The sequence below is a fragment of the Apodemus sylvaticus genome, chromosome 8 (assembly GCF_947179515.1).
Source record: "Apodemus sylvaticus chromosome 8, mApoSyl1.1, whole genome shotgun sequence".
NCBI lineage: Eukaryota > Metazoa > Chordata > Mammalia > Rodentia > Muridae > Apodemus > Apodemus sylvaticus.
The window spans coordinates 117,466,059-117,481,632 of NC_067479.1; the positions used below are offsets into that span (position 1 = coordinate 117,466,059).

Below are 15,574 nucleotides of genomic sequence, written 5' to 3' on the forward strand. Positions count from 1 at the left end.
GGCTAGTAGAGATATCAGGAAAAAACTTCAGAGGCTAGAGGGATTTGGTGTAGGTTGCTGAGAAGGTTTGTAGAAGGATTTAGTAGTGTAGGTTATTGAGAAAGTCTGTAAAGAGATTTAGTAGTTTGCTGAGACAGGGAGATGGAGGAGGAGAAGAAATGGAGAAAAAGAAAGAAAATGACAGAGAAGGAAGGACGCTACAGAGAATCCTGGCGATAATAGTTAGAAAAAGCAGAAAAGGGAGACAGAAAAGGACCAGTGTGCATATTATAAGGAAAGAGGCCACTGAGCCAGTGTGCCCTAAGAAATAGAAGCCGGGAGCAGGAATTCCCAGGTCTTGGAAAAAGTGCCCCCAAATGGCAAACCCAGGTGTTAGCCCTGGGTGAAGACAGCGACTAGGGGAGATGGGTTTTCTGACCACCTCCCCCAACCCAGGATAACTGTGGGAGTGAAAGAGAAACCCACTCAGTTCTTGGTGGACACAGGGACTCAACACTCTTCCAAGCCAATGGCGTTGTTTCCAAGAAAACAACTTGGACCCAAGAAGCCCCTGGCACCAAAATGTATTCATGGACTACCCGAAGAACAGCAGATCTAGGGATGGGATGGGTAGCCCATTCATTTAGGGTCACCCTAGACTGTTCCTACTCTCTGTTGGAGTAAGACATACTCTCCAAAATGGAGAGGGGGCAGATGTGCTTCCTGCCCAACAGTCAGCAGCTAACTAGCCCAAAAAGAGAGACTGACCCCTGCTGAAAGTAGCTACAGACTGGAACAGTTTTCTCCATGATGGAAGCAGGTGCTGCTATGGTGGACGGCACAAATGTCATCTGGGTAGAAGAATCTTTATCCCCTGGCATGTCAATGCAGAAAGTGGAGCTCTTTGCCCTCACAAAGACCTTGGAACTTGAAACCAGCAAGAAAATCAACAGCCACACAGATAACAGGTATGCCTTTGCCATAGCCCACGTCCACAGGGATATATGCCAAGAGGACTGCTCACATCAGAGGAAACCAACAGGAAATCTTGGACCTCTTAGATGTCCTAATGAAGTCAGCCACTGTGAGTATTCACTGCCCAGGACGTGCAAAGGGAAAAGACTCAATGGGCAGTAGACAGGCAGAGCAAGTGGCTCCAGGAATGGATATGCAGGAGCCTATACTGATTATGGGTCTGTAAGAGACACCCATTGGGAAATGGGACAGAATTAAAGAACTGCCTCACTTAAAAAGGACTGAGATTGCTAACCACCCTACCAACTATTACCAAGAGAGGGAGCACACAAGAAGGGAGAACTATACTCCCCAGAAAGTAAGCCAAAGACTCACTAGGTCAAATGCACAGATGGACTCATTTAGGAGATTAAAAAAAAAAAGTTTGTCCTGGCATTTAAGGGACCAAACGTATATATTTAATGACTCCTGTTTTAGACTAGAGAGATAATAGAACAGCATAAGATATGCCAGCAAGTAAATGCTTATGCAGTAAAGAGTAAACAGGGCAAAAGACCTAGAAGAGAATAGCCTAGAATATATTAAGAGATTTTATAAAAAGGCGGGAGAATATGGTTATAAAATAAATATCTTCCAGCATTTATAGATACTTTGCTCTAGATAGGTTGAAGCAGGAAACAGCTGCCAGGGTTAGAAGAAATTTTCCCGAGTTTCAGAGTGCTCAAGGTATTTGGATCAGATAATGGTTCTGTTTTTTGTTTCTAAGGTAAATCAGAAATTGACAGAGATATTGGGGACTAATTGGAAAGATTATTGGACATACTGTCCCCAGGGCTCAAGGCAGGTAGAGAGAATAAACAAAACCGTATGAGAGACCTCAACTAAATTGACCTTGGAGACTAGTTCAGGCTGGGTGGTGCCTCTTCCCTTGTTTCTGAAGAGCCCTTACCATTTCAACCTGACCCCCCTAGAGATCTTCTTTGATACCCCAACTCCTTTGTTGTCCACTGGGCCCTCCCAGGATGTGTCTTACTATATCTGATTTGCCTTAAATGCTCCAGGCATGCCAGAGTCTCCTCAATGCTTCCAGATAGGTGACTGGATCTGTATAAGAAGGCTTCAGGAACTGTTGTTGGAACCCTGATTAAAGAAACCCTCACCAAATTGACCACAGAGACTAGTATTAATGATTAGATAGCTCCCCTACCCTTTTTGATTCAGGCTTTTGTTCTCTAGGCTCAAGGCCCTCGATTGGGTGAGGCAGCAAGCATGGAAGGCCTACTCAAGAGAAAGAGACTTGCAAGTCATTTCCCAGTTTAAGGTTCCGTCTACATTAGACGCCACTATGCAGAATACCTTGAGACTTGATGGAAAGGCCCTTATCTTGTACTCTTGACCACCCTGCTTTCTTCTTTGATGAGACCCCTCATAATTTTACTCCTTTTTCTTACAATTGGAACATTGTGATTAACCGGTTAATAGCTTTTATTAGGGAACGAATAAGTGCTGTGAAGATTCTTATGCTATGCCAACAATATCAGAGATTTAGGGCAGGACAATCCAGAATATACAGAGTCAGAGATTTAGCTCTATAGTTCTAAGATTAGAACTATTAACAAGAGAAAAAGCAGGGAGTGAAAGGATAGAAAATAATACAGCCTAACTCTAATGACCCCAAGGAGTCAGAAGTTTAAAATGCTATCTCAGTTTGTTAGAAACTAAATAAAAGGTCACATTCCAGAGCCTGCCCTTTGTTTAGACCTAGGAGAAAGGCCTTGAATAGGTGATCCTGGCCCCACAAGGTAACTGGAAATGGGCTAAGCTTATCTTGCTTCTGTAAACTGCTTACACTATTACCCCTATGCAGGAGTTCACGCAGCTATAAACTTTCAAGAAAATAGGAAACTAATTGGTCCACTGAGCTCAGGGTCTGGTAATTTAAACTGATTGGCCTAAAAACTATGGAGTGGTACAAATCAATTGGCTCGCATTTTGAGAGCTCTCCATGCTAAGAAATGATTGGTTTGTGATTTGCAGGATTTGTTGTAAACTTATAAAAGCTGTGGTGATTGGCTTGCATTTCTCGGGCTCTCCATGCTAAGAAACGATTTGTTTGTGATTTTCGGGCTTTGTTGTAAACTTATAAAAGCTGTCGCAATTCGGCACTAGTGGTCCACAGTCCTCTAGTCCTTTGAGATGTACAGCTGTGAAACCCAGAATTCTGGAATAAAGAAACCCTCATGTTATTGCATCGAGACCGTTTTCCGCTAATGATTTGGGTCTTGCCTTCTGGGGTGTGGGGTGCTGGGGCACCCTCAGTTTTTGGGGGTCTTATAGTACCACCACAGCCATCAGCACAAAACCCCTAGTCTCATTCACATACCACAAGTATCTCTCTATGCCAAAGACCCTCATTGCATAACTGAATTACATTTTACTTATTTCAATATTTAGTGGCAATTGTATCGGCATTGCTAAGGGCCTTGTCAAGCCCTTTTGGGATCAAGGACCATAGCCACAGTTGGGCACAATCTTGGTTTATGTTAGACATCCATTAAAACTCATGGTTCACAGCTTTCACAAAATAGGATCTTTTTGTCAACATTTTATGATCACAATAGACACACTATCATAGGCAGCAAATAGAAGAAAAAATGAATTCTCTCTCTGCCAATCAATACATTGTTCTATTAACACTGTTCTATTAACACAATGTTTGAGATGTACAGCTGTGAAACCCAGAATTCTGGAATAAAGAAACCCTCATGTTATTGCATCGAGACCGTTTTCCGCTAATGATTTGGGTCTTGCCTTCTGGGGTGTGGGGTGCTGGGGCACCCTCAGTTTTTGAGGGTCTTATAGTACCACCACAGCCATCAGCACAAAACCCCTAGTCTCATTCACATACCACAAGTATCTCTCTATGCCAAAGACCTTCATTGCATAACTGAATTACATTTTACTTATTTCAATATTTAGTGGCAATTGTATCGGCATTGCTAAGGGCCTTGTCAAGCCCTTTTGGGATGTCAAATATCATATGACATCCTCTTTTGCAGATAACAGTGTATATTAAAGGGATGATATCCATGCTGAGCACTGGAGACTGGACTAGACTGACCTGGAAGATTGAGCTTGAGGTGTGTGGCTTGCAAGAGTTGGACTTACTGTAGTCATCTTCCTACCTCTAGCTCAGACCGGATACTTCTTAGGTTTTCCATAGTTGTTTGTAGGATTGTCACAGGGTGAAACACTAGGTTCTGTTTGATGCCATAGCCAGCTGGTCACAGGAAGGCTGGGTGTATAATCTTTGTGTGAGCCTGGAAAGGAAGCAGGTAACAGATGAGGAGGTCATAGGAGAAGAAAGACAGGAAGAAGTGGCTGAGGTTTTCTGGTACGTTCTGATACTGACATGTGCTTGGCCTTCAGGATTTCATGAGGAAAGGTTGGTCAGAATGAATGGGAACATGATAACCAGGTAGGGGAGAGGAGCCAGGAGACTTTAATGACAACAGGGACATTAAAGAACACTGGAAAGTGCTAAGTTCAGTGGTGGAGAATACGTTTACTGCCGATCTCTAAAAACACCTTGCAAAGTGAAATAATTGTGTCAGATAGGTCAAGGCACAGATGGAAATGAGATAATGAGGGTGGTGGGCAGGAGGGTAGAGACCAATCAGACACCTTTCTTACTAAGGCTGATGCTAAGGCCTTTTTCATAAGTCACGTCCTCTGACCCTTCATTACTAGCACTCACGTCTACAATACTTCTAACAAAAAGTTCCAGAAAACCGCTTGTTTTTCCTTTAGAATAATTCTGTAATAGACAAATGGGTCTTCACAAACTTCAAACAGCAGAGGAGTCAGCTAAGAAAATTTAACTTTAGCCCATGCTACTTCCTGATATTTCTTCTCTTCCTTTGTATAATTATTACCAGCAATTGAGAATATTTTTCTTATATGTTTAATAATTTTGAATACATTTAACTTATTTTTTTTTTGTTTTGTTTTGTTGTGTTCTGTTTTGCTTTTGTTTTGTCTTGTTTTGTTTTGAAACAGGGTTTCTCTGAATAATCCTGGCTGTGTAGACCAGGCTGGCCTTGAATTCAGGTATTTACCAGCCTTTGCTTCATGCCACACCAACTCCAGTAGATTCTGTTTGACAAATTCCACAGACTGAGGTGTTAGACTCCAAATGGAGGAGGTCTCCTGGGACTGGTTGTGGAACTCTCTAGCTAGAGGATAATTCTGAGCCACAGCTCTCAAGGTAGTTCGTTTGCTTTCAATTTCTCCTCTTCACAAGATGATCCTAATAGCCTGGGGGCTGAGTAAGATGGATAAAAATCCTTCTTTGAAGTAGAGTCACTGGCTATAAACTCTTTTCTAAGAACTGCAACGCTTTGTCTCATAGTCATTTACATAATTACAACATAAAATAATCTCCCCAAAACGTGTAAATTTATATGGCTATGCTTGTGTAGATGAGGGTGGCTCTGACACTATGGAAAGCATTGATTAAGTACAGTTTTAAATTGAATTTCAGGAAGTTTTTAAGAGGTGAAAGCTAGATGTTAGATAAGGATTACTCACGGAAAGTCTTTAGGACCTAGGGGGGTATAACCAAATGCTCTTAAGGACCTTAGAACTCTCTTTGAAGGTTTGCTGTTAACTACAAGTGACTCTGTGTTCTAATCAGAAAGATTTATGTTATCTGTGATTGATCTTCTAAATATGTTACTTGGGAAACATAATACCTGATTGTTTTTGCATTTCCTTGTGCCAAATGGTTATGTTAATTGTTCTTTGTGCCTCCTTCACTTGATACATCTTTTGAAATGGTAATACCCACTCCTCATGTATAAAAGCCCTTGCTTGAGAACTGCTAAATACATTCATATTCAAACCACCTCTGTGCTTGTTTCTGTTTGTCATCACCGAATCTCCAAAAGACCTGATTCTCCCTTGGTCTTGACTCCCCTGGCTGGGTCACTTGGAGGCAGCTTCCCAAGTGTTGAGATTAAAGACATGCCACTGAAAGACCCCCCTCCCCCAAGAGGGGAGACCCTCACTCAAATCTCGGGATGAAATGACACCCACAGAATTCACAGGAGACAGTTCTTGATGCAAACGCACGAGGTTTATTCAGGAGAAACCAGGGCACTAGGGTCGGCTAATAATGCAGGGCTAGAGGAGACAACCAGTAACTGGAGTCAGGGGTATTAAAAGGGAAAAAATCACAAGGCAAGGGGTGGAGAAAAAAGAAAAGAATTCACAAGGCAAGGGGTGGAGGACAAATTATGCATGGAATGGGGAAGTATAGAATGAGGAAGTCAGGCAGTAGTTTATGCCTTAAGGAGGTTTAGAGATTATCTGGAACAAACATCCTTGGTGTTAAACTTTGTAAAGATAGTCACAAGGCAAGTCATTCAGACTTTCTTTTTGGTCAGCTAGTTCCTGAAACAGGGCGTCTCAGGATCAGTTAAGCAAATGTCTGCTATTTCCGAGGGCAGGGTGTCCTTGACCTCAGAGGCTTGTTTGTTAGGGGCCTAAAAACCTTTACATTTTTGAATTGGGGGTCTCTCACCACCACACCCAGCAACATTCATCTTTTAAAGTATGAATATAATTATTGAGGCACATAATTCTTTGAACATAAACATGAAACTACCTTAAAAAAATTCTCTTTCTCCTAAGTGGGACATTTACAAAATTTTTTTGTTAGGTTATGTATAACTTCTTTAGTGAAATGTCTTTAATGTTACTGTTACTTTCAGTTAGTAAGTGACTTGGTTTTGCTATTAACCTTCTGTTTGTTTTTAAGTTGTAGTCTTTTTTGTTTGTTTGTTTTCTTTTTTTAAAAAATGCATTTATTCACTTTACATCCCAATTGCTGCCTCTCCTTCTGGCCCCTCCCCCACAATCTCCTCCCTCCTTCCTGTCTCCTGTGAGCAGGTGGGGTTCCCTTGGTATTCCGCAACACTGGCACATCAAATCTCTGCAGGGCTAGTTGCACCCTCTTCCACTGAGTCCAGAAAAAGCAGGCCAGCTATAAGAAGGAATTCCACAGACAGGCAGCAGCTTTAGGGATAGCCTCTGCTCCAGTTATTTGGAATCTACATTCAGACTGAGCTGTATATCTGCTATATATGTGTGGTGGGGGTGGTGGTGAGGGTGGGGGTGCAAGGAGGGATGGATACTAGATCTACCCTGTGTATATTCTTTGGTTAGTGGTTCAGTTTCTGAGACCCCCACAGGTCCAGGTTAGATGACTCTGTGGAGTTTTACTGTGGAGTTCCTATCCCCTTTTGGGTTGTTCAATCCTTCCCCAAACCCTTCCATAAGAGTCCCTGAGCTCCATCCAATGTTTTGTTGTGGGTCTCTGAATCTGTTTTAGTCAGCTGCTGGGTGGAGTATCTCAGAGGACAGTGATGCTAGGCTTCTGTCTACTAGAATAACAGAGTATCATTAATAGTGTCAGCGATTGGTGCTTGCCCATGAGATGGGTCTCAAGTTGGGCTTGTTATTGATTGATCATTTCCCCAGTCTCTGTTCCATCCCCCATCCCTGCATTTCTAACAGACAGGAAAATTTGGGGTCAAAAGTTTTGTGGGCAGATTGGTGTCCCTCCATGGCGGTTCCTGCCTGGCTATAGGAGGTGTCCTCATCAGTTTTCCATATTCCCAATGCTGTGAGTCACAGCTAATGTCACACCCATTGAATTTTGTGAGCCTACCTTATCCCAGGTCTCTGGCACATCCTCAGGATCCCTCTTTCCTTCCTGCTGCTCCCCACAGTTGCAGATTTCCATTAATTATCCTGGTCCTCTGGCCCTCTCTTCTGTCTCTCCCCACACTTGATCTTGAACTTCCTAGTGAAAGGATAGAAAATAATACAGCCTAACTCTGGTGACCCCAAGAAGTCAGAAGTTTAAAATGCTATCTCTCTTTGTTAGAAACTAGGTAAAAGGTCACATTCCAGAACCTGCCCTTTGTTTAGACCTAGCAGAAAGGCCTTGAATAGGTGATCCTGGTCCCACAAGGTAATTGGAAATGGGCTAAGCTTATCTTGATTCTGTAAACTGCTTACACCATTACCCCTATGCTGGAGTTCATGCAGCTATAGACATTCAAGAAAATAGGAAACTAATTGGTCTACTGAGCATGGGCTCCAATAATTTAAACTGATTGGCCTAAAAACTATGGAGTGGTACAAATCAATTGGCTAGCATTTCGCAAGCTCTCCATGCTAAGAAATGATTGGTTTGTGATTCGCGGGCTTTGTTGTAAACTTATAAAAGCTGTCGCAATTCGGTACTCATGGTCCTCAGTCCTCTACCCCTGTGTGGTGTATGGCTGTGGAACCCAGAATTCTGGAATAAAGAAATCCTCATGCTATTGCATCGAGACCGTTTCTCGTGAGTGATTTGGGTGTCACCTTCCGAGGTGTGGGGTGCTGGGGCAACCTCGGTTTTTGAGGGTCTTACAATATAACCCTCCCCATCCCTTCTCCCATCCAGTTCTCTCCCTCCATCTGCCTCTTATGACTATTTTATTCCTTCTTCTAAGTGAGATTCAAGAATCCTTCCTTGAGCTTTGTAGGTACCTAAGGCCTAAGACACCACGCGCCAAGCAATGTATAGGTCCGTTGCCCAGGCAACGGCCGCCATCTACCCAGAATTCCATAGCCCACCTTTACCTGTAATTACGTCACCACTCCTATATAACCTAGCAGCGCTCCTCCCTCTCTCTTTTCCTTCCCTTCTCACTCCCGTTCCCGCCGGCTACCCTTCCCTTCTTAAATAAACTCCACGTGGAACCATTTGGTCTAGCGTGCCTCATTGCGGTTCCCGGCCCCACCGCGGTCCGCGGCCCGGCGTCCGGGGTGCGCACGTGTGTGCCGGCTAGCGGCCAGCGGCTACAGAAGTCGACCCAGAAGCCAACAGACGCAGAAACTAACATTGGCGAGCCGACCAACGAACCCAGCCGAACCCAGCAGAACCCTCCCTCCCGCCCGCGCTACTGGCCACGCTGCTTCTACGGACCACCGCGGACCACCGCCGAAGTCCCCTGCCCCGCCGCCTCTCCGCGCCGCTACACCGCCATCTCTCCGCGCTGTTGCACCGCCCGCCTCTTCGCGCTGCTGTCCCGCCACTGCCGCTTGCTGCTGCTGCCACGCTGCCGCCACTGCCTAGGGCTCCGGACCGCGGCCGCTAGTGCGCCGCCTGGCCCGGGGTAGCGGCCCGGCCCGGTGCGCCCCGTCTGCGCCCGTCGCCGCCGCGCGCCCCGCTCACCGCTGCCACTCTGAGCCGCTAAACCAAATTGTTCCACGTTCCCGGATATCGGATTGCACTTCCTTAGCAAACACCACCGGCCCAATAAGGTAAGGTCTTTCGGTTGGCTGGGTGGTTTCTTAAGTTCAGAAGAGACCTGGCCAGTTTCCTTCTAGAACTAGATGCTGCCTGAGCTAACACTCGTTTTATGATGCTCTACCACGGGTGTTTCCCGTTCCAGAAGTAATCCTAACTCCCTCTCATTGGCTTCCAGCCGTTCCGAAAATCCTGGGGCCCCAGGTGGATTACTCTTTTTCCGGCTTTTTTGCCCCAGCTCCCAGAAGTCTGCACGACGGTCCGGACTCTCTGGCTTAGCTGCCGTTCTTTGTTAAACACTCTTCGGGACGCCGATTGTGTAATAACAAAGCTCCCCCCACACCTGATGGGGAATAGAGCATCTTCGCCGGTACCCCCAGGAAGTCCCCTTGGTTGCCTCCTGGAGAATCTCAAGTCTCTAAAACTAACTCACGATGTGAGGCGGTCAAAACTAATTAACCTCTGTAATAAGGTCTGGACTCAATATAAACTAGATAATAATTCCAAATGGCCACCTAATGGCACCCTAGATCCAATTATTTTAAGGGATCTTAATACATACTGTCAGCAATCCGGTAAATGGGACCAAATCCTGTACGTCCAAGCTTTTATCTATCTCCGGTCTAAACCTTCTCTCTGCGCTGCCTGCACTCCATCTCAGCTCCTCCTAGCCATGAAACCTGCTCACCCTCCACTAGATGGCGTTACTTTCGACCCCGCTGACGAACCACCTCCGTCCACTCGCCACAGACACGTGGAGACTACAAGATCTCAACCTGCAGCCCCAGTTTCTCCCTCCCACCAGGTCTCGGAGTCTGTCTCCTCTCCCTCTGTGCCAGTAAAGGATCACCACAGACGCCCTGAACTGGCACCAACCTTTACCCCTCCTATTACACGTTCTAAGGCCACGGCCAAGCCCCCAACCTCTCCTCCAAAGACACCTGACCCAGCGCCAGTCCTTCCTCTGAGGGAAGTGGCTGGAATTGATGGTCTAGTTAGAGTACACGTTCCCTTCTCTTTGAGCGAACTTTCTCAAATAGAAAGCAGACTGGGTTCTTATACCTCTAACCCCTCTAACTTTATTAAAGAATTTCAGTACATTACTCAATCTTACAACTTGACTTTTCATGATGTCTATATGATTCTTACTAACAATTTACTTCCTGATGAACGCAGGCGAGTTTGGGAAGAGGCAAAAACGCATGCAGATGAAATTCACCAGACAGACGGCAGCTATCCAATTGGATCTGAGGCAGTGCCTGACCAAGACCCGCTATGGGATTATAATTCCTCGGCTGGTATTTTAGCCAGAGACAGGTTTGTTACATGCCTTCTAGCTGGTCTCAGAAAGGCAGTTTTAAAGCCAATAAATTTTGAAAAACTCCAAGAGGTTGTCCAGGAAAAACAGGAAAATCCATCTCAGTTTTTACAACGCCTCACGAAGGCTTTGTTGCAATTCACTAATCTAGATCCTGACAATCCGGAAGGTAAGCAACTCTTAATGACTTATTTCTTTTCCCAAAGCTATCCCGACATAAGAGCTAAACTTAGACGCTTGGAGAGAGGACCCCTGACTCCACAGGCGGAAGTCTTGGCGCTGGCCTTCAAGGTATACCATGAGAGAGATGAAAAAGCCCGAAAACAAAAGTACCACATGCTGGCAAAAGCTGTCCGACCAGCTCCAGCTATCGCCCCGGGCTCCGAGCCTTCCAAGGCTCAGGAACCACCAGCTCCCTGCTACAGGTGTGGTCAATCAGGTCACTGGGCAAGGACTTGCCCCAACCCCCGCAAGCCAAGGGGACCATGTCCTAAATGTCATCGTGAGGGCCACTGGGCGGTCGACTGTCCCCATGTTACACAGAACAGAAGGCCATCCCGCCCAGAAACCCCTCCTACTGACCTCCTAGGCTTGGCTATGGATAAATGAAGGGGCCGGAGCTCCCTCAACCCGACCTCGCCCATCACTAGCAGGGAGCCCCGGGTAACTATCGTGGTATGTGGAAAGCCCATCTCTTTCCTTCTGGATACCGGGGCCACTTACTCAGTCCTGGTGGAATTTTGGGGCTCCACTTCACCCTCGCGTCTTCCCATAGTCGGGATAGGAGGACAGCCTTACCTTCCTCATCAGACCCCACCACTTAGCTGTACTTTTAGAAATATACCCTTCACCCATTCCTTTTTGGTAGTGCCAACCTCTCCCGTCCCTTTATTAGGAAGGGATCTTTTAGTTAAGTTGGGAGCTTCAATTTCTTTTGCTCCCCCCACTCGCCTGAACCCGAGCTCGCCAGCAGTTCCCCTACTTCTCCTTCTAGCCAATCAACCTACTAACACTAACATGTTATTTCCTCTACCAGCTTCTCAGGTGGACCCCAGAGTTTGGGACGTCCAGAACCCCTCTGTTGCTAAACATCATTCTCCCGTTGTCATCCAGTTACTGGACCCTACCAGGTACATCACCCAAGCTCAATACCCCCTCTCTCTCCAGAGCCTCAGGGGACTTAAGCCTATCATTTCTGACCTCTTAAGGAAAAAGCTTCTTCGTCCCACCTCTTCTCCTTTCAATACCCCTATACTAGCAGTTAAGAAACCTAATGGTACCTACCGCCTGGTTCAAGACCTCAGGCGCATTAATGCCGCAGTGGTTCCTCTCCATCCTGTCGTAGCTAATCCCTATACACTCCTTTCTACTATCCCCTCAGGAACTTCTCATTTCTCAGTCCTAGATCTAAAGGACGCATTTTTCTCTATCCCTCTTGATGCCCAGTCACAAAACATATTTGCCTTTACCTGGACAGATCCTGACACCCACTTTTCTACCCAACTTACCTGGACTGTTTTACCTCAGGGATTCCGAGACAGCCCACACCTATTTGGCCAGGCTCTAGCTTCTGACTTACTTTCTTTATCTCTCCCCAGATCTAAAATTCTTCTTTATGTAGATGATGTCCTTGTCTGTAGTCCATCTCTAGAAATTAGCCAAGCTGACACCTCTACTCTCCTAAATTTCCTCTCCAGTCGAGGCTACAGGGTCTCTCCCTCTAAGGTTCAACTGTCCACTCCTCAGGTTACTTATTTGGGATTAACAATTACCCCAACCCATAAGGCTATTACCTTAGATAGAAAAAACCTAATTCAGTCCTTAACTGTTCCTTCTACAAAGGAAGAGATTTTATCATTCCTAGGAATGGCTAGCTTTTTACGTTCTTGGGTTCCTTCCTTCTCCCTCCTCTCTCGACCCTTATATGAGGCAGCATTAGGCCCCACCCACGAACCTCTTCTCATATCTGTTGCCAAACCCTTCCAGAGGCTCCAACAGGCTCTCCTTAAGGCCCCAGCCTTACATCTCCCTGACCTGACTCGCCCTTTTTCCCTCTATGTAACTGAAAAAGAGGGATTTGCCCTTGGAGTCTTAGGCCATCAACTGGGACCTTCCTTCGCACCTGTAGCATACTTGTCAAAAAGGCTGGATTTAACCATCCAGGGATGGGCACCTTGTATTCGTGCCTTAGCGGCTGCTGAACTTCTTATTCGAGAATCAAAGAAATTAACCTTGGGGTCTCCTATAACTGTGCTCTCTTCTCACAACCTGTCACAGCTCCTAACCTACAAAGGCCTGCAGACTCTACCTCCCTCTAGAGTTCTTTCTCTCCAGGTAGCGCTAATAGAAGATTCCACGCTCACCTTTCAATCATGTTCTCCTCTTAATATTTCTACTCTTCTCCCTCGACCTAATACTAACCACTCCCTGTCTCATTCCTGCACTGAGACTTTAGAGCAACTATTACCTCATCCTTCACACATACAGGAGGGCACATTGCCTCAAGCCATTTATACTTGGTACACAGATGGAAGCTCCTTTCTATATGAAGGGACTAGAAAAGCTGGCTATGCCATAGTGTCAGACACCGAGGTGGTAGAGGCACAGGCCCTTCCTGTACACACTACTAATCAACAGGCTGAGCTGATAGCTCTCACTCGTGCCTTTCAACTGGCACAGGGACAATCCCTCAATGTTTACACAGATTCTAAATATGCCTTCCATATCCTCCTGTCCCACGCTGCTATCTGGAAAGAGCGCGGGTTACTTAGCACAACTGGAGGATCCATAACTAATGCAAGCCATATTTTAGCCTTGCTGAAGGCCTCCCATCTCCCCACAGCTATTGGGATTGTCCATTGCAGATCTCACCAGACGGATGACTCTATTGTATCTAAGGGAAACAACCGAGCTGATGAGGCAGCTAGAGCTGCAGCCCTTAGGGGGCTAAACTCTTCTCACCCTCCCCAAGACATCCTTACACTACAACCCACATCTCTACCTCCACCCCCTGACACTCGCCAAACTCTATCCTATCTTCACCAGCTCTTTCATCCTAACAGTCGAGCGTTATCTTCTTTTGTTAAGACCCACTTACAGCCTACTCCTGAAGACTTAAATTTCTTAAAATCTATCACTGCTTCTTGTAAAACCTGTCAGATGTCAGATTCTAACTCGAGGTATCGTAGTACCCCTTTCCCCACCCATCAGGCTAGAGGTTCCCTTCCCGGAACTGACTGGCAACTTGACTTTACCCATATGCCTACAGTCAAGCGTTCCAAGTACCTCCTGGTCTTGGTAGACACCTTCTCGGGGTGGGTAGAAGCCTTTCCTACCACTAACAAAAGGGCTCAGACAGTCTCTGATCTCCTCCTCCGAGAGATCATCCCCCGATTTGGTGTTCCAACCTCCCTTCAGTCAGACAATGGTCCTGAATTTACATCCCAGATTTCTCAGAGTTTATCCAAGGCCTTAAATATCCCTTGGCATTTTCACATTCCTTACCATCCCCAATCTTCAGGTAAGGTAGAGAGAACTAATCGCTCTTTAAAAACCACTCTTGCCAAGCTGTCACAGGAACTTCACCTTGACTGGGTAAAACTCCTACCTCTAGCTCTTTTCAGGCTACGAGCTCTCCCCAAGCGACCTCTTCTTATCTCACCCTTTGAACTCATGTATGGACGTCCAGTTTTAACTCCTGGTCTCTCACCTAAATGCTCTCCCCTCCCAGACCACCTACTCACCCCATTGCTTTGCCACCTTCGCTCTCTCCTATGGGACTTTGCTGACCACCACCTACCTCGGCCACAGACTGTCTCCTGTCCACTGCCTGTCAACATTGGAGACCAAGTCCTCTTATCCCCTCCAGATCATCGGCCCTCACCCCTCTCTCCCAAATGGCAGGGCCCTTTTAAGGTGATTCTCGTGACCCCTACAGCTGCTAAACTTGAAGGATTTCCTCATTGGGTCCATCTATCTCACCTTAAACCTTTCATCCCTCCACCTAAAGATAACTCTTCTTCATACACGTCAACCCTGACAGGACCTTGCTCTATCAAGCTCCGGAGGACATCGGGACCACCCACCTTGTCCCCAATTCCAGAACATGAGACTCCACTCCGGCAGCCGAGCTCGACCTCATTGGATTAGACATGGGTTTCTTGTCCTACCCCTGCTGTTCTTCATTTCCATCCAGGGCAGTCCTTACATTTGGAGATTCGAGGTTCAAGAAACCCCCACAGATAACAAACAGTCTTTCCAAATAGGGTCAGGAAACTGCTCCATAGCCGGATGTCAGGTACCGATCCAAATCGCGATCATCCCTGTATCTGTTATCCCATCTAAGTATTATGATCTCTATACTTGCTTTCTCTTTGACCAGACAGAAGATTACTGTAAAAAATGGCCAGACGAATATGGGGGCTGCCCATATTGGTCTTGTCAGATACATATGCTAGGATCACGGGTCAATCATTTCTTCTTTCAACACCGCAAGACGCTTTTCTTCCACATACAAGACCCGTGGGATTCCAGGTGGGAAACAGGAGTCGTTGGTAAGCTCTATCGTAAAAACCAGCCCAGTTCCCCAATAAGTACCATCCATATTCAGAGAAAGTATATCTCAATCGCCCAACCCCTAGATATTGGAAAAGTGGGGGAGATAATTAAACACTCCTCTAAGGTCCTTGATTCTTTAACAGCACCCCTCACAAATGGCACTAACTTGCCATTTCGCCTGTTGCTTCAAACTTTGACCTCAGCATACCAACTCCTTAATGTCACCAGGCCTGGTCGCTTTAAAGATTGCTGGTTATGTGTACCCCCAGGGACTGACTCAAAACTGTCACTTACAGCTTCTCCGGTGATACTGCCAGATAACCTCACCTCACCTTTTGTTAGCTGTCCTGACTCCGATGTCACCATGGCTCCGTACCTTA

General features: G+C 46.0%; 1 protein-coding gene across 3 annotated transcripts; it reads left to right on the forward strand.

Moving 5' to 3' along the window:
- Nucleotides 1-10,325: 10,325 nt before the first annotated feature.
- LOC127690893 (uncharacterized) lies at nt 10,326-15,340 on the forward strand. 3 transcript variants are annotated; one of them, XR_007979192.1, is made up of 3 exons: nt 10,326-10,636; nt 10,844-11,767; nt 14,680-15,340. XR_007979192.1 is itself a non-coding variant. In XM_052190450.1 (3 exons), the coding sequence occupies exons 1-3, from the start codon at nt 10,458-10,460 to the stop codon at nt 14,784-14,786; spliced, it is 672 nt and encodes a 223-aa protein (XP_052046410.1). In that variant the 5' UTR covers nt 10,326-10,457; the 3' UTR covers nt 14,787-15,340. The 3 variants fall into 3 exon arrangements, 2 of the variants coding, with proteins under 2 accessions (XP_052046410.1, XP_052046411.1); XM_052190450.1 differs by having other exon boundaries at nt 10,326-10,928; nt 11,674-11,767; XM_052190451.1 differs by having other exon boundaries at nt 10,326-10,806; nt 11,674-11,767.
- The last annotated feature ends 234 nt before the right edge of the window (nt 15,341-15,574 follow it).

Bases quoted from the DNA above. Each gene is read 5' to 3' on its own strand.
- LOC127690893 (XM_052190450.1), top strand. From the start codon at position 10,458: ATGATTCTTACTAACAATTTACTTCCTGATGAACGCAGGCGAGTTTGG. The intron at 10,929-11,673 runs GTATACCATGAG...TTCCTCTACCAG, and splicing joins TCTTGGCGCTGGCCTTCAAG to CTTCTCAGGTGGACCCCAGA. The intron at 11,768-14,679 runs GTACATCACCCA...CAACCCTGACAG, and splicing joins CAGTTACTGGACCCTACCAG to GACCTTGCTCTATCAAGCTC.